The sequence below is a fragment of the Sphaerodactylus townsendi genome, linkage group LG10, assembly GCF_021028975.2.
Source record: "Sphaerodactylus townsendi isolate TG3544 linkage group LG10, MPM_Stown_v2.3, whole genome shotgun sequence".
Lineage (NCBI taxonomy): Eukaryota > Metazoa > Chordata > Lepidosauria > Squamata > Sphaerodactylidae > Sphaerodactylus > Sphaerodactylus townsendi.
The window spans coordinates 43,447,387-43,468,351 of NC_059434.1; the positions used below are offsets into that span (position 1 = coordinate 43,447,387).

The following is a 20,965-nucleotide window of genomic DNA, read 5'->3' on the forward strand; positions in this document are numbered from 1 at the left end:
GTTAAGTCTGCAGCACAGCCTGTGTTGCATCAGAGGACTGCAAGCTTCACACTCGAGGCTTCATAATCCAAAGAAACATGACTAACGTAATACGTTTCTCTCTGGCCCGTTCCGGAGATGCAGAGTAGTGCACTTTGCTGCTGGATTTTATTATGCAGAATAGCAAAATCCACTTGCAAACAATTGTGAATGCATTATTCTGCATGTGTGGAAGGGGCCTCTTCCCCCCCCCCCCCGTTTTTTTGGAGGGGATACTGAACAGCTAGCAGTTTATAAAGAATTAAAGTTGGCTTGAATTTTCGGTTACTTCTGTTGGTGTACAGAAAGTTGAAAGCTGCTAAGATTTAGCTACAGAAAGGCAGAAGGCAAATCATCTTGACACTCTCCCCCAAACACACACATCTTACCGGTAGTTTAGATTCCTAAAGGAGGAGATTTTGAGGAATGAGGTTACACATCCACTCCCTTGATTCTTCATAGGTGCTCAACTCGGACAGTACTACATGCAAATAATTTCTACCTTCTGTCTTCTTACTGGCATTTGGAATATTGCATACTTTTAAATTTTGAATTGCATATTTATCAGTGAATTACAGTTTAGCTCATGGATCTTGTAGGATTTGATTTTTTGTTTGTTTTGTATCTGAAAACACACACACACACCCAAATTGGATTCCATAGAAACAATTATACAAAAAAATCTCAGAAGCTAAGCAGGGTCAGCATAAGTGAATGGACAGTTCCAGTGGTGGTTTTACTTTATCTTATTGGATTTATATTCGGCCCTTCCTGACCAAGGTCAGGAGTGGAAGAATCCTTGAAGGGTAGTGATACTTCAATTAATCCTGGTTAGAAGAAGGCAATGGGAAACCGCTTACTTTGGAAACCCTATGATAGGACATTCCAAAATGAAAGTAGATATAGTGCCGGAAGACAGGATTTCCAGGCTGGATGGCACTCAATCAGCTATTGGGGAACAGCAGAGGACAAGTATGAATAGTGCTGTTCTTAATGATGCAAGTGGATTGAAGTCAAAAGGATGTTCATGTGAATGAATCCTGAAAGAAAGTCCAGTGCTGTTCAGCAAACATTATAAGGACATGGACTGTGAAAAGTGTGAATCAAGATAAATTCAAAATCATAAAAGAAGAAATTGATTCAAGATAAAGATTGTAATCCTGAGAGTGAATGAACTAAAGTGGACTAGGTTGGGACATTTTCAGTTAGAAAATTACAGATGCTTTTACAGTGGTAGTGACAAACACAGAAGAAATGCAGTAACTAATGAATTAGGATTTTGGAAGGTTGGAGCCACCAGAAAGACTGAAGCAGAGCATAAGTATTAACGTGACAGATGGTACAAAAATTGCATAATACAATCCTACTTACAGTAAGCTATACACAGCAGTATAGACGACAGTTTCAGTCATTTATCCAAGTAAGTCTGTGAACCATTTTGAACAGCGCAACCCTACAACCTGTGCAGAAAAGTCCCTCTTGAATAGTTCACTTTTACATAGTTTGTTGAAAGCTGGGAGAGAACAAACAGTAATAAAGCTAGATCCAGTATGATGCCAGTGTTTTTAACTGAGTCTGGAAAGTCAGTTGAACTTCATCAAAAGTGGGGAGTTAGTTTCAAATTGCTCATTTTGAGTGAGTTAACCACCATGGCCAAGGCAGTGATTCATAACCTCTACTGCATTGCCAGGAGATTTTCATAAGGATATATTAAGATATATAAAGTTGAGCATCATCAGCATATTGATGACAACTCACCCCCAAACTACAAATGATAAGTTTATGTCCCATCTATAGATGATAAAGAAGTAATTAAAAGCTTTTATCCAAGTGTCCAGGAAGACCTTGATGATATATCTAAACAAGTTCCAGCGATAATTATAGAAGACTGGAACGCAAAAGCAGGAAACAAAGTAGAATCAAATATTGTCAGAAAATGGGCTACAAAATGAAGTAGGAGAGTGACTTATAGAATTATGTGAAGACAAAATCTATTCATTACAGACACGTGTTTCAGGAAACAGAACAAGTGACTGTATCCATGGACATAACTGGATGGTCAGTACAGAAATCAAATAGATTACACAGTCAGAAGCAGGAGATGGAAATGTTCTATTTTCTCTTTTAAAACAAGATCAGCAATGGATTGTGGTATAAACCATGAACTACTAATACTGAAACTCAGAATAAAGCTGAAGAAAAATATCAAAACATAGTTGCCAAAATACAATCTAAACAACATTCTTGAAGAGTTTAAAGGCCATGAAACAAATAGAAATAGGATCAGCTGTCTCAATGCAGCATTCCAGTGACTTGTGTGTACAGACAGTTATAATATGTGTAAAGAAATAGAAGAGAACAACAAAAAAGGAAGACAAGAGATCAGTACCTCGAGATCTAAGAAATCAAAGGGAGGTTAATTCACAGCTAAGGATGCTGAAAGATCCACATGGAAGCACATCAATTGAATGAGACAAATAAAAAATGGGAACAGCATACTGAAAAACTATGCAAAAGAGATGAAAGTATGAAAGATTCCTTCAAGGAAAAATCTTTTGAAGAATCTGCACTCAAAGCAATTGGAAAAAATAAATCAGCTGGAGTATACGGAATCAATAATTTTAGGAACTTACCTTCAGAGATGGGTAAGTTGTATAACTGTTATAATTAAATATATGAAATAAATGTTAAATTGAAAAAAATTGTAAAATGTAATTGAGTATTTAAACGTTATCTGTTAAGTCTGAAAATGTAATTGTTAATTGATATGTTTTGAAATCAACAAAGATTCTTCATAGACAGTAATGGAAGGCTTTAAAGTTCAAATCCTGTTTTGAAGAAAACAGTGTTAATATACATGGGGTGGTCCCAAAGACAGGATGAGGTGGAAAGTAGTCTTCAGGCTCTATTTCACCAACTCCAGTAAGGTTTTGATGCTAGGGGAGGCCTCTCTTTTCATCACAGTAGCAGAAGAAAATTCATAAATTCTGCTAGAAAAAAAGTTCAAACCAGAAGGCCACTTTTCAGACAACTGTTTTCACCCCTTCACAGGCTTTCTTCTTTGCAGTCCTTCCATAGAAAGTCCTCCAGTCCCTCAGGAAATACACCACAGCTTCTTTGGCTCTCTCTTGTCTCCTGCCTTATTTCCAGGCTACCACTCCACAAGTTTGCATAGAAATCAACTCCCTATAGAGGGTAGTGTATCCAGAACTGGGGCCGTTGTGTAGGAAAATAAGGCCACAAATATTTGAATAATATTTGAATAATAAATAGGATATTTTAAAGGTTTATATAAGTAACTAAAGAAAAGTGAAAGTTGGCTCCCTACAAGTCAGTGGGACGTTGTCATTGCTATGCTTATGTAAACTTACCAATGCCCAGTTTTTTTCCCCAAGAATGAATGACACTGTATTAAACTTTTTTTCGGTTGGCGTACACTAGGGGGCCCTCAGGAGTCAGAAACAGGATAGTTCTGTGCTGGTTTAGGAAACAAAACAGCTCACTCGGCTTTTCCACTTCAGAATGTAAAAGAGCTGTATTTCCTCAATTAATATTAATCATGATCAGACATTCCTGTAAATATAGCAGTAATCTGGAAATAACTGTCTTAACCAGTGAAAATGTGTAGAAGGAATATAAAGTGTGTAATGAAATTTCTGCAGTGTGGACTGCATTCAGATGGGTGTTATATGTTTCAGAACTTTGAAAAAACTACTTTACATTAATATTAGAGATTTGTGAGAACAAGAACTGGGAGAAAGAACTGGGAGAAGCTGTGTAGGTAAGATTCCGAACACAGAGAAAGGTACCTCTTCTGCTGTAAAAAGTATTATTATGTTTGTTTATGTGTAATATTCTATTTTTGTTTAAAAAGTCAGTGACTGGGAAAATATTTTGGGTATGCAATGTCAGTTAGCTGCTACATTTAGCAGCAAACATATACTGGTAAATCATGGCTACTAAATTTAGCCCAGTCTATGCTTAATGTATTTATTAGCAATGTTTGCCATAGCAGATTTCTGACTTTTTACTTAATGTAATATTTTCTTATAATAATAGGAGGATATAAACTTTGTGGCTTTTCTGCACTCATCCCTTATAATTAGTCTAGAGAGAGGAAAATATGTCATCACTAAATTTGAAAATATGTCTTTCACACACAGCTGTTATTATATGCTTAGTTATTCTGTAACATAACTTCATTTATAGCTATATATGAAGAGTTTTTTTAATTGTTTCATAGTAGATAGCATGAAATACTTGAATCTTCTTTCCCTTTTGGAATTCTTGTATAATCACTATCTATACCTTGTGAATACAGATGTTTAGATTGTTAGAAATAATGTGGATAATGACTGAAAAATGCTATTTATAATTCTCTCTCCTGTAACAGTATGCCAGCCCAGAAGGGACTCCTGAACTTTTCAGACTGTGATTCAGTTAAGTTTGTTTACACAGCCGACTCCATTCATTCTCTGAAACAAAATCACATCCTCTGTGGTGGCAGATAAGATTTTAACAGCTTGTTGGGGTAGCCTGTCAGAGTCATTAGGCTTCATCATTCTTTTTCGCAGAGCATTTCCCTTTCCACACACGCAAATGGAAAAGGAGGAGGAGAAATCTGGTATTTTTGAAGGCATGCATCATCCTTCTAGCTTTCAGCTACCACAGTCTTTAAACTACTTTCATCATGTTGATTCACTGGAGAAATGAACTTCCTGGATCATACATGCCAGATTATAAACTGGTTCATTTGCTCTCTGTGCACACCATGGTTGCTGAGACTCTGGAGTGGCAGGTGCCCAAGGACAAGAAGGAATTTGCTGTTGGGCACTGCTTTTGTGATTTACTTGGGGTTCCTTGTCAGCCAAGTAGGTCATGTTCTACCACAGCATAAAGCGGGATCACCGAAAGCTAATTCCAAGAATCTCCAAGTTGCTGCCCAGAGCCCTTTCCTTGAGATCCCACTGGATGGCACCTTGTCACTTCCTGATTTGCAAAGACCCCTGATGGAAGCAAATGATACCTCTGCATTTCCCAATGTGGTCTACATTACTCTGCAGTCCAAGCGCAGCAAAACTGCCAACATCCAAGACACTGCAAAGCCCAAGAAAAGGAAAAAACATACAATACCTTTGCCCTATAGAAATGACAATCCATTAATTTTCACTGTCCAGGAGAAGCATTTAACGCACAAGTCACTTCATGGGACTAGCACCTCCATAGGACTGAAGAGAGCAGTAGACCAAAACAAAGCAAGGCAACGCCAGGAAAAGGACAAAGAGAAAGAAATATTTCCTAAGGGCAAGAGATATTGGCAATCTGTGAAAATTCTAAGAGATGAAAATGTGCACCCTAATACTCAGGAGAGCAATATCAGGATGTACAGTGAGAGACCACCATCTTGGCTAAGCAAAGAGGACATCTTACATATGCGTATTCTGGCAGATTCCAAGATTGGCACTATTCAAGAGGTACCATCTCAGCATGGAACAGTTCTGGTATTTGGGAAGATCTCTGCTGTGAATGGATTGACAAAAGATGCTTCTTGTGTTCAAGGGTATTGTGGTCTCCTCAAGAGACCTCTTGACATGAGTGAAGTTTTTGCTTTCCACTTGGACAGGATCCTGGGGCTGAATCGTACCTTGCCTACAGTTGGCAGAAAATCAGATTTTTTCCAAGGTAATTGATCCATTAAATGCACAGCAAGTAGACTTGACCACTTTCTTCCTTAGTAACAACCAGCTATAAATGTAGTGTAAAGATTCTGTAAAGTAGAATAAAAAAGAGTAAAACAAAAACAAATGCTAATGATTTGGTTTCCAGTGAAACTTGTCCTTTTAGTGAAGGATACCATTTCTTAATTTATTGACTTTCTAGGTACCTTCATGTATTGTTAGGGTAGAAAACCTCTATAAGCATTTGGATTTTATTTCTAGTAGATAATAAGACATTGTATGATTATGAGAGAAAAAATGTGTGACAGAATCTGAAAACTGCCCTCAGACTAGACTTGTTTAATCTTGTCAAGGTTTTGCTCAGGTGGGCTTTTGGGCTGGAGATGGTAGTCAAGAATATGGGCCACCACATGTTACAGTTACACAGTTTCCATTATTTCAGCAGAGCTTTGGTAAACATTCACAATAAATTGATGAACATAATGAAAATTATAAAACAGCAAAGCCTACTGGTTTGAATCATAGACTTACACCTAATAAACAGCAAAGCCTACTGGTGTCTGAATCAAGGTGATTTGATGAACATGTCATACAGTTAGCATTTGTTCCTTTTCCATTATGCTAGATTTTTAAAAAGTGATTATAAATACATAGCAATGGATTAATTTTGTTGTTTTGGCCACTTTAGAAGAGAGTAATTTGTATTTAGTCTGTATTCCTATTGACAACAATAAGAATTTTAAAAATTATATTTCCAGTGCTAAAAAGTAAGTGTAACTATTATCTTGCTTTTCACCCTTATTTTTCATTGTGCCTACAAAATGTCTGGTATACACTTATCTCATAACTTGCTTGTATTGTGCACACTAGGTAAATCCTGACATAAAATGTAAAATTAGACCAAAATAAATGCAGTTTGATATGGGCACCTAAAACATCACTCATGAAAGTCACGTTTAATCTGAAGCACAAGTCACAAATAGCTTGAAAAAGGCTTTGCTGTATTTTAATGAATCTCTCTTAAAATAGTTCACTGTTTCCCTAGTGATTGGTTTAAAGTGCAACAACTGCATTACATTGTACAAAATCTATCATTCAAGGCATATTTTTATTAAAAACAAAACAAAAATGCAGTAGCAGTAGAATGCAGATGTAACTGCAGTTTCTGTTTTATCAGCTCTAAGCCTTCCCATGGGTGGTACATATGATCGTGTCTATATACTTGTAGATGTAGCAAATTGTTTCCTTCCTTGGTTCTGAGAATATTCAGACTACCAGAAAATGGAAGACACATTATGCATACATCCTTTTAGGGAACGATTTTGTTGCTGTAGAGTTGTCAGAAGGAACTCAGCAGTTTCCTTTCAGAGATCCTGCGTGGTAGGTTCACATACATTGCAGAATCCTACCTTCCTTATAATCTGCTTTAAGTCTAACCTTAGAAACAGTTGCTTTCAGTTTGCATTCTCCTTTCAGAGTGTCAGGAAGAAAGAAGGAGAAATTCAGCCTTCGTCAGTCTCTGTAATTGGTGATGTTCCGGAGGCACGGAACTGTTGCTAGGTGATAAAAAGTGGGGGAAGGAAAAGCCAGTTTTTCATTTTGATTATTTTTTGCAGGAATGTTTCTCAGCTACAGATGAGATCAGAGTGTGGAACAGCCTCAGCTTTTGCTAGAAATATTCTCAGTCAGATATGCCAAGTTTTAACCGTTATCGTAGATATTTTGGGCATAACATGCCAGTGAATATGGGCTTTTATTATCTCCGTTATCCATATGACTTATACAAGACCACTTCTAAACATATATTGTATTTCTCAACTTTTTCCAATTTTGTCCATTGACAAATTTACATACAAACACCTTTGTGGTGAGGCTGAATGGAATGCTGACCTTGATAGCCATAGGCTAGACTGATCTCATCAGATCTCAGAAACTAAGTAGGGTTGACCCTGGCTAGTATTTGGATGGGAGACCTCCAAGGAATACCAGGGTTGTGATAGGGAAGTGCAGGCAAAAAACCTCTGAATGTCTCTTGCCGTTGCCCAATCGACTTAACGTCCCTGCGACCATCCAGCGCATTGCCGAGGCCAGGGGACATGCCCCCCTGCCCTGCGCGACCGCTCCAGAGTCGCAGGGCAGGGGGGCGTGTCCACAGGCCTTGGCGACGCGCTGGACGGTCACTGGGACAGTAAGTCGATTGGGCAAGGGGGGAGGGATGGTGCCTTCCAGCCGCTGCCATTTGCATGGCAGCGGCTGGAAGCCGCCGTTTTCCAAAAACCTCACTCAGGGAGCGAGGTGGGAAAATGGCGGCTTCACGCTGCTGGGGAGGTGTGAGGGTGGCGCGGCTGCGAAGCAGCTGCGCCCCCCTTGAGAACAGCTCCCTCGGGATGGCGTTTTTGCCGTCCCCAGGGTGCTGTAAAAGGCCCGTGCGGAAAGGGCCTTTCTTTGAAGGGCATGGATTCCAGACCTTTTACCTTTTTGGTTGCCCTCCTCTGGACACGTTCCAGCTTGTCAGAATCCTTCTTAAATTGTGGTGCCAGAGCTGAATACAGTACTCTAGGTGAGGTTTGACCACTATACTCTTATTGATACATCCCAGAATTGCATTGGCTTTCTTGGCTGCCACATCACACTGCGAAACTCATGTTCAGTTTGTGGTCTACTAAGACTCCCAGATCCCTTTCACATGTAGTGTTGTCAAGCCAGGTGTCACCCATCCTGTATATGTGCATTTCAGTTTTTCTGCCTACGTGTAGAACCTTACATTTATCTCTGTTGAAATTCATTTTGTTAGTTTGGCCCAGCTGTATAATCTGTCCAGATAATTTTGAATCCTGTCCCTGTCCTCCAGGGTATTAGCTAACCCTCCTAATTTGGTATTATCTGCAAATTTGATTGACATGCCTTCTGTTTCATTATCCAAGTCATTGATAAAAATATTGAATAGAACTGGACCCAGGACAGAACCCTGAGGCACTCCACTTCTCACTTCTCTCCAGGATGTAGTTCCTCAATCTTACTAATTCTCTGCATTGTCCCTTTTATCATTCTGACTCCTGATATGATACCGTGTTTCCCCGAATATAAGACAGTGTCTTATATTAATTTTTGCTTCCAAAGATGCGCCATGTCTTATTTTCAGGGGATGTCTTATTTTTCTGTGTTCTGTTCGTCGGGCATGCTTCCAAACAAAAACTTTGCTATGTCTTATTTTCGGGGGATGCCTTATATTTCGCACTTCAGCAAAACCTCTACTATGTCTTATTTTTCGGGGATGTCTTATATTAGGGGAAACAGGGTATTAAAAGACAAATCTCCTGCCAGCGCTCCACAAAATAAGCATGTGAAAGCTGTCGTTCATTTCGTGGAAGCACCTTTTCCAGAGATGTACTTAAAATCCTCTCTCCCTACCTAGTGACCGGGTAACAGCTGCTCTATTGATGGCCAAATGATGGTGTACATGTGAAATGAAGAATTCAACACTGTTCTTTGACACAAAGCTTGACATTAGAATTGTCAATTGCCAACGTACTGTTTTTGCCAGGGAGCTGAAATGTGATGGTAGCTGAATGAAGGCTCTTGATTTAAAGAAGTTAAAAAATGAACAGACCGGGATTCAAAAAGGGAAGATAACCTTGTACAAGCATATAGATCTGTGTTTTCTGAGGTTAGGTTGTGCAGCAAAGTGAGGTGGTGAGGAATTTAGATTTCGACACATTGTTTACTTCCTAATGTTAGGACTAGGATTCAAAGAGAGACAAACCTGAAACCCACTTGGGTATACACAACAAGTTTGTGTGCTCTTTTTATCCAGGCCTTGTTAGATACAAGCCGAAGTTTGTTTGTTTTTTAAGCAAATGCTGCAATTACTTAACAATGCTTACTCATCATTGCTCATAGAGTTAATAGGGTTGACTACTCTGGGTTGGAATATTTCTGAAAGTGTAGGGGTGGATCCTGGGCACTTGGGGTTTGGGGTGGGGAAGAGTATAATACCATACTGTTGACCTTCCAAAACAATCTTATTCTCCAGAGGAGCTGATCTCTGTAGTCTGGAGTTGTAATTCTTGAAGAATGTCAGGCAATTGTAACAAGTAGGATTTCTAATCATGGGGCACTGAATGATTAGTGGAAAGAAGAAAGAACTTTGAGGTACTCAATATGTCTGTGTGTGAAAATGTGGGCAGGCTGCTTGATAAAAAGCTGAATTTAAAAATAGAGAAAACAAATGCATGGGAAGGTTGGTGGGCTATGCACAATCGTTGTAAGGGTGGTTCCTCTTTACCAAGAAATCAGCAACCACTGAAGTGGTACAGAAACATATTTTTCAGATAGTATCATAGAGTATGATTGCAAAGCAGCATGAATAAACCCTGAGATAAGAGTTCAGTCAGATAAGTGAGCTGAGCACAAGGGATGGAGATGGGCAATAGTTTTACAAGAGAACTTGTGGTATGATGTGGTATGGTGGTATGATGGAGCATTGTTCCTTGTGGGGTAAATTTCTTCTGCCTAGCGCTCATTGCTGGTCAATGAGGTTGTGGAGATTTTGAAAGGACAATTAAAACATGCAAAACCGATCAGATGGTTGTGGGATGAGTACCACCTTTTTATATAATCATATGAAAGTAGCCCATTGCCTGTTTCTTGCCAAGTGCCCCAGAGTTCAGTAAGACATGGAGCTGAAATCCTTGTGCTGTCAGAATAGTCCCATGGGTGCAATTTCAGTGTATGACACTAGCTAAGGGTCCAGCTCAAATGCAGATCTGCTTTTTCTCTGAAAGCGCAGAAGAGCTTTCGACTCTGAGCCTCATTGTGTTTGCTCATTCTATGATCAGTCTTATATCAACAAAGGCTGGGAATTTGGCATGGATAAAAGAGGAAGCACTGTTGATTCCATTTACCATGTTACTCTTTCAGTCTCTGCAGACTGATAAGTGAAGTGAAAATGATGCCTTAGAAAGAAGCAAATGCAACATTGATCATGCTCTTTATAACACATTTAAAAATTCTACCTCATCAGAAGGGTGACTGCTGGTCAGTGGGCAATGAGAAAACCTTGCTGGTGCATTCAGCTTTATTGTATACCCTTTATCACATCCAGCAGTTTTGTTTGCAGCTTACTCTCCAGTGCAGGGGTCCCCATGTGGTGCCCATACCTGCCATGGCACCCATCAGCACCCTTCCTGGCACCTTCCAAGGATTATCAGAAAGTGGTTGTGACCAGGTGAAGCGGGGCTTCTAACTGGCCATTAAAGATCTGATGGGCAGTGCAGATTGTTTAACATTTGTTCCAGCAGCAGCACTTGTTTATTTAAAAGATATCCTGTTAAACAGAAGTTCTGCCTGAAATGTTGAAGAGTTACTATTAGAATGATGCATAACTTTGCTCCCTGACATTTTGTCTTGGCTCTGGCTCTTGTGGCAACTATTCAATAGTTGGCTGCACCTCCTATATCAGGCATATTAGACCTGTGCCCATCCCTTCATGTCAGAATTCCAAAGGTGATACAAGCTGAAAAAGGTGGAGACAACACCTTTCTGCCCCTCCCCCCGATTTTCCTGGTTGATGCATTGCTTTACAATACATACACACATGCACATAAATGTTCTGAATTATTTGCAAAGTATAAAATCTGATTTTAATAAATAGTATATTTTAATTTGATGATTGAAGGTGAAGAAGGGAACTTGATTAGTTAAGTCATGTCAGTCTTAATTACGGTCACAGACCAGCATAAGATAAAGAAAGTAAAGAATAAAACATATTACAGGGTAAAACATATTAAAATATAGGTATAACTAGGGGAAAGAACAGGTAATAAAAAACCAGAGTTCTGAAGTCATTTTTTCCCACTATGTAGCTGTGCATCATAATATAGAAATCTTGAAATTCTAATATTAGACATCTGGAGGGTACATAAATTGGGGCAAGGTATCATGTTGCTATGGAGATGGGAATCATGTAAGAAAAAAAATGCTGGGATTTCACTGACGCTACATTCATCTGTAAAACCAGTAGCTCTGAGGCAGATGGGCATTTACTTGCTGACTGCATTATCTTCTATCTTATGTTTCTTTTTCTTTTTTTTAGAATAAGTCCTCTTAACAAGTCAGCTTGGCTTCATAGTTTCTCAGGTGCTACAGAGATCATCTGAAAGGTGTTCAGTAACCTCCAGGACAAAGGCTAGGGCCAGACCTCCATGTATTTTAGAAACATTGCAGAACTGAACTGACATCCCATAGTGAGCCAGTATTTGCTGGATGTCTCACCATGCCTCTCTAGTCTTGGTCCTCTCCAAACACTCTGGCCCCTTCCGCACATGCAGAATAATGCTCTTTCAATTCACTTTCAGTACATTTTGCAGCTGTGCGGAATAGCAAAATCCACTTGCAAACAATTGTGAAAGTGGATTGAAAGCGCATTATTTTGCATGTGCGGAACTCAACCCAGCCTCAAGCTGCAACTGCAGACAGATCGCAGATCCTTCCCAAGCAATCTCTATCTGGCCCTGGAAGGGGGAAATAGTGTCTGCTGGGGGCGGGGGAGGGGGAGGGGGAGGGAGAAGAAAATAAGGCCACAACAAGACATTGGGAAGCAAGGTTGGCACAGAGCCTGAGCAAATGCTTGTGAGTGAAGGGGCTCCTTTTCTTTTCTCCTCATGTACAAGCCCATCAGTGTGGGCAGAAACACACGAGGGTAAGCATTATAGGACAGAAGCCAGGAAGGCTGAAGGTAATGACATTAGAGGTGGTAAGGCTGGGAGGGCACAGCAGGGGCTTGTGTGGAGCTTTTGGAATACTTATCCTATGGGCAAAAAGGGTGGATGATCACCACATAAGGCCCACTGGCTGGGGGAAAAGAGGGAGATGGAGCAGCCTCTCTTTCAATAATGACATGAGCTGAGGCTGAGACGGAAATGGGCAGGGAGAGTGCCAGGAGCTGGAGCTGTACCTCTCACTTCTGTCAGGGAAAGAGGTCAGAGCACTAAATGGACTATAATGTGATATTTAATACGTTTCACCTTCGTACGTCTTTAGTGAAGTTCATTTGTTTTAGTGGAATATATTGGAGAGAACCCTATTTGAGTTGATTCATTCTTGCTGTGCCTGTTTCCTGTGAATCACAAACACTTCCTGCATTATAACTTTTGTTCCATTTTGTTATTTCCAAATAACAAATTTTCCTATCTGTTAAAAACAAAAATTCTCTTGTTCTCTCTCATATAAACCTATGGGAGGAAGCAGGGAGAAAAGGAGTTAGGAATCACCACATGAGGTTCTTCCTTGTGTAAAATAAGAATGGGTATATTTGTTTGGGAATAAAAAAAATCGCATACTCTTTACTTAGACTAAAAGTAAGTAATTCATGAGAGTTGCCACTGTATTGGTATTCAACAGGTGCCATTTATCATGCATAAATATACAACAATTAGAAAAAAATCTGTTTAATTTCTTCATTTTGTTCTGTATGTGATTTGTATATGGACTGTACCACTTTAGACAGCAGGTAGGATCTCTAACTATAGAGGTTCCTGCACATAGAACAGTTACCCTATATGAAAAGTCAGATGTCACAAATGGGCGTTTTCGCAAACACTTTTTGTTCCAGAATAAAAGCGAACCGCATTGATTCCTTGCCTTTTTAATGTAGTTTCGTCGCTCGATGGCATTCGCACATGGCCCTGTAGTCACGCATCTTCCGCTTGCTTCGCAACTCCCGTGTTTTCGCATCCCTCAGGAATGCGGTGCAAACGACGAATCTGATAGGCTGGCGCGCAGTCCTGGGGCGGTCCGGGGGTGGGTTAAACGTTCCTTGCGTCACCCGTGGGGGCGTTGCCTCGTTGTCACGTGAGAACGTGACGTGGGAGGGTGAAAACCCTGATTGGTGCTGCCCGTTAAGCTCGATACATCTGGCTGTTGATTGAGGCGTGATCTGCGTCTCCGGTATTTTATATACGTATTAGCCTCGAAGTTATGTCGGCGTTACCAAGGAACCGACCGAGGTATTGCTACCTGGTTGGAGGAGGGTTTCCCTCACCAGTTGTGCCCCGCTTTGGCTACAAGAACTGCTTTGTGGGCATAATATCGAATGATCGGAAAGCCATCAAGGTCGCCATGCCTCCTGACACAGAGGAGACAGAGTTGCTTCTTCTGGTTGTGACGCTGTACTGTGCCACTGGGACGAGGTTGTGTCTGCAAGCGCCAAGCCTTCATGCGCAGCATACATGGCGCTGTGCATGAAAGTTTGCCGCAGGCTTCTGCACTATCGGCTGGACGGTGGAAGCAGAAGCGCTGTGAAGGTCTCGCCAGTTGGGTTTGCCTTGGTCACGCCGCCTCAACGCCAGCCAGCTGCTTCTGGGTGTACCACGCACCGTAGCAGGGACTGGTGGGTAGCATAACTGCGTGTGGTCATCATGGAGCGATGAGGAATGGATCCAAGAACTTCCGCATGAGCAGGCGCAAGGCGTTCCAGAGGATGCGTTGACAGCCTAGCACACCAGCATTGAGGGTGCCAAGACACGCGACATGTCGCGCGGCGTTGCCACGTGGAAGATCTGCGAGTAGGGATGGCCATTTGGTATTCTGGCCAGCCTCCCAACTCATTCAGGGAGGTCGCGACAGCAGTTTGGAGGTGGGTACCACCACACGGCTTTCGAGGCTGTCCATGAATTCCGTGAAGCCGTGAAGAACATCCCATACAAGAGGGTTGTCCGGGTTTGGCGGATCCAGTGGAGAAGGTAGGCTCACAGTAGGTTTGATAGTGCTACCAGTCGTGCAAGTACTACTCACTTTTAGGGTCGCGTGTCTCTTGGCTCTGGTGGGCCTGGAGATACAGGTTCAGCGAATTTTCTGGAGTTTGATTTGACAAAGGGCAGGTGGCAGTGGGGCCACCTATTCACTCTTTCTTTAATTTATCTGACCGGAGAATGGACGGGGGGTGCGAAGCGGTAGGCGACTCCTATGGGGGGTTGGCTTCAAAGGCGTCATCGGGGATGCGTCTTCTCGGTAGGTTCCGAGCCCAGTAAAACGGACCGTCAAGGAATTGTGGGTATGCATATCTAATTTTAGAAAGAAAGGGACCTTTGGGGTGCGCTCCAGGTCAAGAGAGGGAACCACAAAAAAGCGGTTGGAACATTCTGGGGTCTGTCATTTGGAGGAAAGCGGCTGGGGAAGAGTTCCACCCCTGGGGCTTAGATATACTTACCGTGATCAAAGCAGGGGTTAGAGAGCAGATATAGGCGTTCAGGAATTTGGTGTCGCATTTGAAGTATCTTGAGGGAAATGCAGCCCGTATGAAACCACTCCTTAAGAGGGAGCAGTTTGACTAAGCGCCTGGCCTTGCACACACTGTATTGATACAGCTGCCAGGTATGCTGGAGCAAACTCTCACAACCTTGCAGAGCAGGTTTATTGTGTGTGAGATTTGATGCGGCAGCATCTTTTTTTAAACTGGGGCCTGTCCTGGCAGTGCTTTCGCGGTACACCTGAATGGACGGGCCCAGATTTTAATCCAGGAGAGGGGCCATTCAGCCAATTGGCCTTCCCGCCTTTGCTTGTTTAAAAAATAGAGAAGAGAGGAAATGAAGAAACTTCAGAGCAGGAGCTCTGATATGAGGAGAGTAAGCGCCAATAGCGCAGGGGCATGCTTTCGCTTGAAATTAAGAGTCGCCCCGCATAGCACACTCATGTGCCCTTCGGCTGCTGCTGCTGGTTCAAAGAGACACAGAGCAAGGGCCGCCATGACACTAACTGTCTCTTTTTTTCCAAAGCGACCTCCAGGTTATGTCGCGGTTTTGCCAACATTGGCTTCCCACAGTTTCGCGTCGAGAGATAAATTGATGGAGTGCCACATTCAGATTCTAAACCCATCGGACGCCCCTGCGGACTACATCCAACAGGAAGAGGGTGGCCTCCATTGTTCTTATGGCTGTTTGTGATGACCAAAGGGCTAAACTTCTTTGAGGTGTGACATTGGTCACCGCGGTAGAAAGCCACGGCGCACACATTTTCAGAGGTTGCCATTTCCACGCGAAGGCCATGGACAGGGGTGCCTTCTTCCCCAGTTAACCCTGTAATGTCCATTCATGGCGCATTGGCTGTCCCCAACCGTTGATTTTAGGCGGATGGCACATTCCCTGATGCATGCGGAGGTGGCTTTGTAAAAAGCCATTCCTTCATCCGCGGAACGCGATAGAAGCCTATACAACAGAAGAAATGAGCAGGGGCCAGATGTGTGTTGTGGAAAGCGTGCCTTTGAAGGCGCATTAAAGGGGAGGTGGAAGTGCCTGTGGCACCAAAGTTGCCCATAAGGGTGGAGAGGGTAAATTCCCCTAGGTTGTCACTTGTGTTTGTTCTCCACAACCTATGCGAAGCGGAAGGGCATGACTCTCCGGAGAGTGAATGGCTAGGACTGGCCCTCTTCTAACTCACAGATGGAGGAGCAGCAGCCCATCATAATTGACCAGGGTGAGGGGTCCTACTCTTGAGGATCAGCATCTGGCAAGGGGGAAGGCGGTGAGGAATGCCCTGGCAACATACCTGTACTTCGCGGAACTGCCCGCTATGCAACAAGTAGTCTCCTCGTTGCATGGGCATCCGTTCACGTCTAGTACCATTGCGTGTTAATGCGCTAATGTGTACAATGTGTGGATCTCGTTTTGTCATAATAAAGTTTTTTTTTTATTGATAGAAATCAAAACCTAACACGCCTCACCCGGTCTCTCTCAAGATTCCACCACCCATCTACCCCCCTCTACACTCACACTGGGAGAGAGCATCCAGGTGAAGAACCGCTCTTACTCAATTATTAAAAGAAATGTCTCATGAGCTTGTGTGGTGGGGAGACCTGGTGCAACAACTTTGGGAGGGAGGCGATAGAAAAAAACATGCGATTGGTTTGTGCTTGAGGTGGTGAGGTGGTGGCACGCTAATGTCTCCTGGAATTCAATGCTCCCCTGCCCAAGTCTCCGCTGATGGAGATCATGACAGCCCTGACCTACTAAACGCGGGTGGGAAATTGTATTATCCAATAGATTATGTCTGGGAACATTGAGATAGCCTTGAAAGTAAAGGCTGTGCACTGGAAGTTCATGGGACACTGCCTGCATTCCTGTTGCGTAACGCCACGGATGCTTGTTTGCTGTGGAGCACTCTACAAGCAGTTTCACAGCTTGTGCGCTTGGAAGGCATGACGGACAGGGAAGTTCCGGGGTTATCCATGCAAGCGTCCACCTCGATTTCCGTTAGCTCACTATTAGGCTGCCCTTCAAAGGCGCCAGTGCTTGAGGTTTAGTTGGCCCCATCCCCTTCTCGCACTTCTCTCACCCTCAGTAACAGTGAGCATCTTTAATGGGTCGCTATATATGCGTCGCCCTCTCGAGAGTGTGAACTGGTCCTACAGAGAAGAGAAGGAGGTGGAAGCTGATGATACCTGGCCCATTAATCAACTGCAGGGTAGGCGCTAAAACCTGGTGGGGAGCGGTAAGGCTCCCTTAACAGAGAAAATCTACCTCTGGCCATCAGCAAGGCCATGGCAAGGAGAGGACACAACAGGAGCCCAACTCAGATCCAAGAACAAAGTGGAAAGCGCTCAAAAGAATTCTTAAAGCTGAGAGCGGCCTGCAGTGGCGAACCGAGCGTACGCTGGGAGGCCAAAGCACTACTCCCTTATCTGCTGGAGAGGCTTGGCTGAAGGCTGAGTGGTCCCGTTTCGAACATCGGAAATGAAGGGGGGTGAGTTAAGGGTGATTTTCCACAGCGTATGCTCTTTTGGCGGAGACAAACCAGTTTCTGCTCGTTTACAAATGCACGCTTGCTAGCTTTAATCTTTTAGCACCCACTGTGAACCAACCAATCTTGCACCTGCACTCATCATGAAAATTAAGTTTCAGGGACATATGCAAAGCTTTAATGATAAATGTCAATGTCAAAGATGCATTGCATGTGCAGTGAGATTCAGTGAGGTTAGCTTGAAGGAGTGTGACTTTTACTTTAGTTTTACAGAGCGCTCGGCAGCAATGGGTCTGCTTGAGCACAAAGCTTAGAGGAGTGACTGTGTGCACGAGCAAATTGCAGGTAGCAATGAACTTTCTGCAGCGGTGGCTTTGGAGGTTAACAGCAAGAGCCAGACCACTCTCAGGGCGTGGGTGCAACCTAACGCGTCAATGCAGCTGGTGTGATGCGTGAAGCCTTACCTTTTCAATTTCAGGTTTTCCACGCACAAGCCCAAATAGACTTGCTGTTGGTTTTACTTTGGCTTTCCCCCCCAGCCTTTAATGGCTGTATTCTGACCCACACTAGCGGCAAGTGGGAGAGTCTTCTGAGGGTGGGCAAGTGAGAGGGGAATGTGATGCCCTTTGAGCATGCTGCAGTAGAGGAAGGGGGCCCGGAGGCCACATTCTTTCTGCTCTTCCCTTACTGCTTCCCTACTCATGCAAATGAAAGCCGGTATGTGAGCGCTGTTGATCTCCCCTCCCGCACATGCATACTCTCTATCAGGCCTTATAGTCTAGCTGCAAAGCGCATTGAAATCATGGTGGGAGCGCATTATGACGTGAGTGTTTCAGGTGCCTCCGCCTCTCCTGTTGCTTGCATTGCAGCAAAGGTTTTCCATCAACGTGCATAAAGGTTACACTCTTTAACCAACAGCGGACACATTGTAGAGCGCGCCATAGTCCCGACCCCCCCTTGCAAGGTTGAGGTTGCCATGCAATTGAGACAGTTGATGTGTGGAGTCTAACCCAAACTTAAAAACTTGAAAAAGAACTTAAGAAACTTAAAAAAGTAAAGAAATTGGGGACCTTGCATGCAGTTTTCAACCCCTACCCTTGTCTGTAGGGAGGCCTACATGCTGGCCTGCAGTTCAATGAGGGTGGGAGAGGGAGAGTTTGCGGAAATTCAGTGGCCAACAGCTGCCCCTCCCCCCAAGACACATACGGCATGCAGCCCATTTCCAAACAAACGTGGTAGGTGTTTGAAAGTGCATTTTCTTCGCTGTATTACCACACTCGACAGCAGGAGCACTGTTGGAATGTGGGAGAGAGAGCAATTTTTAAATGTTAGATGTGAAGTGGCTATCTGGGATTTAAAGCCATGCATCCCCTTATTCCCCTTCACAGGATAGCTGCGCCCACCACCAAAAAACTATGAGTGAGAGGAGTTTAGGGGCCACCCAGCTGCAGTGCAGTGAAGAGATGAGGGTGTTTCCACTTGTCACCCAGAGTGCCATGTTCTTTGGGAAAGGTGGTGCCGCGGGATTCCAACGTTGGCGCTGTTACTGAGAGTTGTGTCCAGCATCTTCCAATGCTAACTGGCTCTGCAATCTCTCCATGTTTGCCAGGAATGTCTAGGGACCCAGAGGGGGCTCTGACTAATGCAGGGCTTCAGCATCAGAAACCACGACATCGCAGAAGTTACAGCACTCGTGACAGAGCCATCGCTGGATGCCAACTGTGAGTTTAGGAAACCGGTGGGGGGGGATGAGCTGCCATATGCAGCAGAACATCTGCATGGAGCTGGGATGGCTTACGGGTACTGGCAAGCTCTGAAGGGGGGGAGGGGGAGATGTGCGGCTTAGTTGCCGCGAGGAAATCTGGTATCCCGCGCTTTGCCTCATCTACTGTTTTCCTGGTGTTATATCTTCTACACTCTTCGGTATACATCTGGTTTTCGCAGGCTGGCTGTGGTTGAGAAGTGGATGAACAGGAGGAAGGGGCCACGCCAGGAGGCTGCTGGAAAAGCCGGAGGGCCGCAGAGAAGGCAGTCCACATGGCTGCGGTATCCAGCCAAAACAAGCACCAAACTTTCCTAACCCATCTCCCCGCGACCCTCAGTTGTCTTTAACTTCTTTCTTAATGCATTGCTTAACTCACACAATAAAGCGTACTTAATTTTCAAAAATGCTCGCTACCATTGTTTTATTATCGCTTGTTGGTTACATCTCTGCAAAGCAGAGGGATTGTCGCTTCTTTCCATGACCATCCTCTCCAAGTAAATCCTACCAGATATAGGTAAGTGTAACGCTTTATAAAAATATAAAAACAAATTAAACTCTGATGCTTAAACGCGCATTGCTAACCTATGTAAAAGCAGGGGGGGGGCTTGCCCGCAGTGGAGTGCAGACAGAGAAATAACGGGGAATGGTTCCTCATAGGTCCATTCTGGCTTTGGGCTTCCTCACGCCGCTTTGTGCATTGGTTGCATTCTTGGCAAGCCACCTGAGTGCAGCACAGCTCAGAGGTCTCCCTAACCATCATGATGTCCTCCACTCTGTGATGGGAGGGGCACTGTGGTGCCTTACACAGTGACTCCAACCTCGGGTGTCCTCAGCCACAGTGGGGATAAGTCACCTCTGCCGTGATTCCTCACTGAGATTTGCAGCTACAGAAATTGCACAAGTGGCCAGGCACTGTTGAAACGCTTTGGGCAGGTAAGGTGTGTGTGGATGCGACCTCAGGAGCAGAGGTTTCAATGAACCCCCAGCACCCTCAAGCCACCCGAGGAGCCTTATGCTTGCAGCAAAGCCAGTCACAAGGGTCTGCATTATGTCATTCCCTCTGTCGATGGCCAGCCTCAGCGATGACAGCTCGCTGTTTTGCTCTGCGCGGTTCTGCATGAATGACGCCACCTCCTTTTCCCCGGCCTATCCTCGAAGCGTTTCCCTTCCATCGCCTCGACCTCTCCCTGCTCCACCATGGCTCTTCGCAGAAAGTCAGCGAGCACCTTAACACGCCGCACACGCTTCCTGTCAGCAGTCATTCTCCTCATTTGCGAAGTCAGCGGGGTCTCCATCATGGGCATGGGTGTGGAGCCTGTAAGAGGAAATTGTTGTGAAAAGAAGCAAAATTAATAGGCAGGTCATGGAAGGAACTTTTATGAATCAACTGTCATCTACCCTAGGCTTGAATGGAGGGAGACACACTTTCTTGTTGAGCACATGAGCAGATCTGCATAGGCATCCCAGGGTTTGCAGAGAAGCTGAATCATAACCCCTAGCATTCACATTGAGACTCAAGCAGTGAGAGCTCAACGGGCACGCACGAGTAATGAGCAGCTCAGTTTTGCGGCATGGTGTCTTCTCTGGTCGTGCAATGGAGTGGGTGTCCGATGCTCTCAGAGTGCCTATCACAAAAATCGCTGGGGTGGGGTGGGGGTTTGTTTTTCAACGCACCTTCATTGGCACCAGAACTCCCAGCAATAGGATGGTCAAGGACATCATTCATGTCACCAGAGGTGTCTGCAAAGAGAGCTGCCATGAAGGAGAAAGA

General features: G+C 43.8%; 1 protein-coding gene across 3 annotated transcripts in view; it reads left to right on the forward strand.

Annotated features, from left to right (window-relative positions):
* The first annotated feature begins 3,510 nt into the window (after positions 1–3,510).
* The window catches only part of GASK1B (golgi associated kinase 1B), a 39,985-nt gene continuing 22,530 nt past the window's right edge, over positions 3,511–20,965 (forward strand). The window contains exons 1-2 of one of the 3 annotated variants that reach the window (XM_048509640.1): positions 3,511–3,823; positions 4,412–5,700. In XM_048509640.1, coding sequence (XP_048365597.1) covers positions 4,728–5,700 — 973 coding nt within the window. In that variant the 5' untranslated portion in view covers positions 3,511–3,823; positions 4,412–4,727. The remainder of the gene's footprint in view (positions 3,824–4,411; positions 5,701–20,965) is intronic. The other 2 variants (XM_048509639.1, XM_048509641.1) reach the window with 2 other exon arrangements.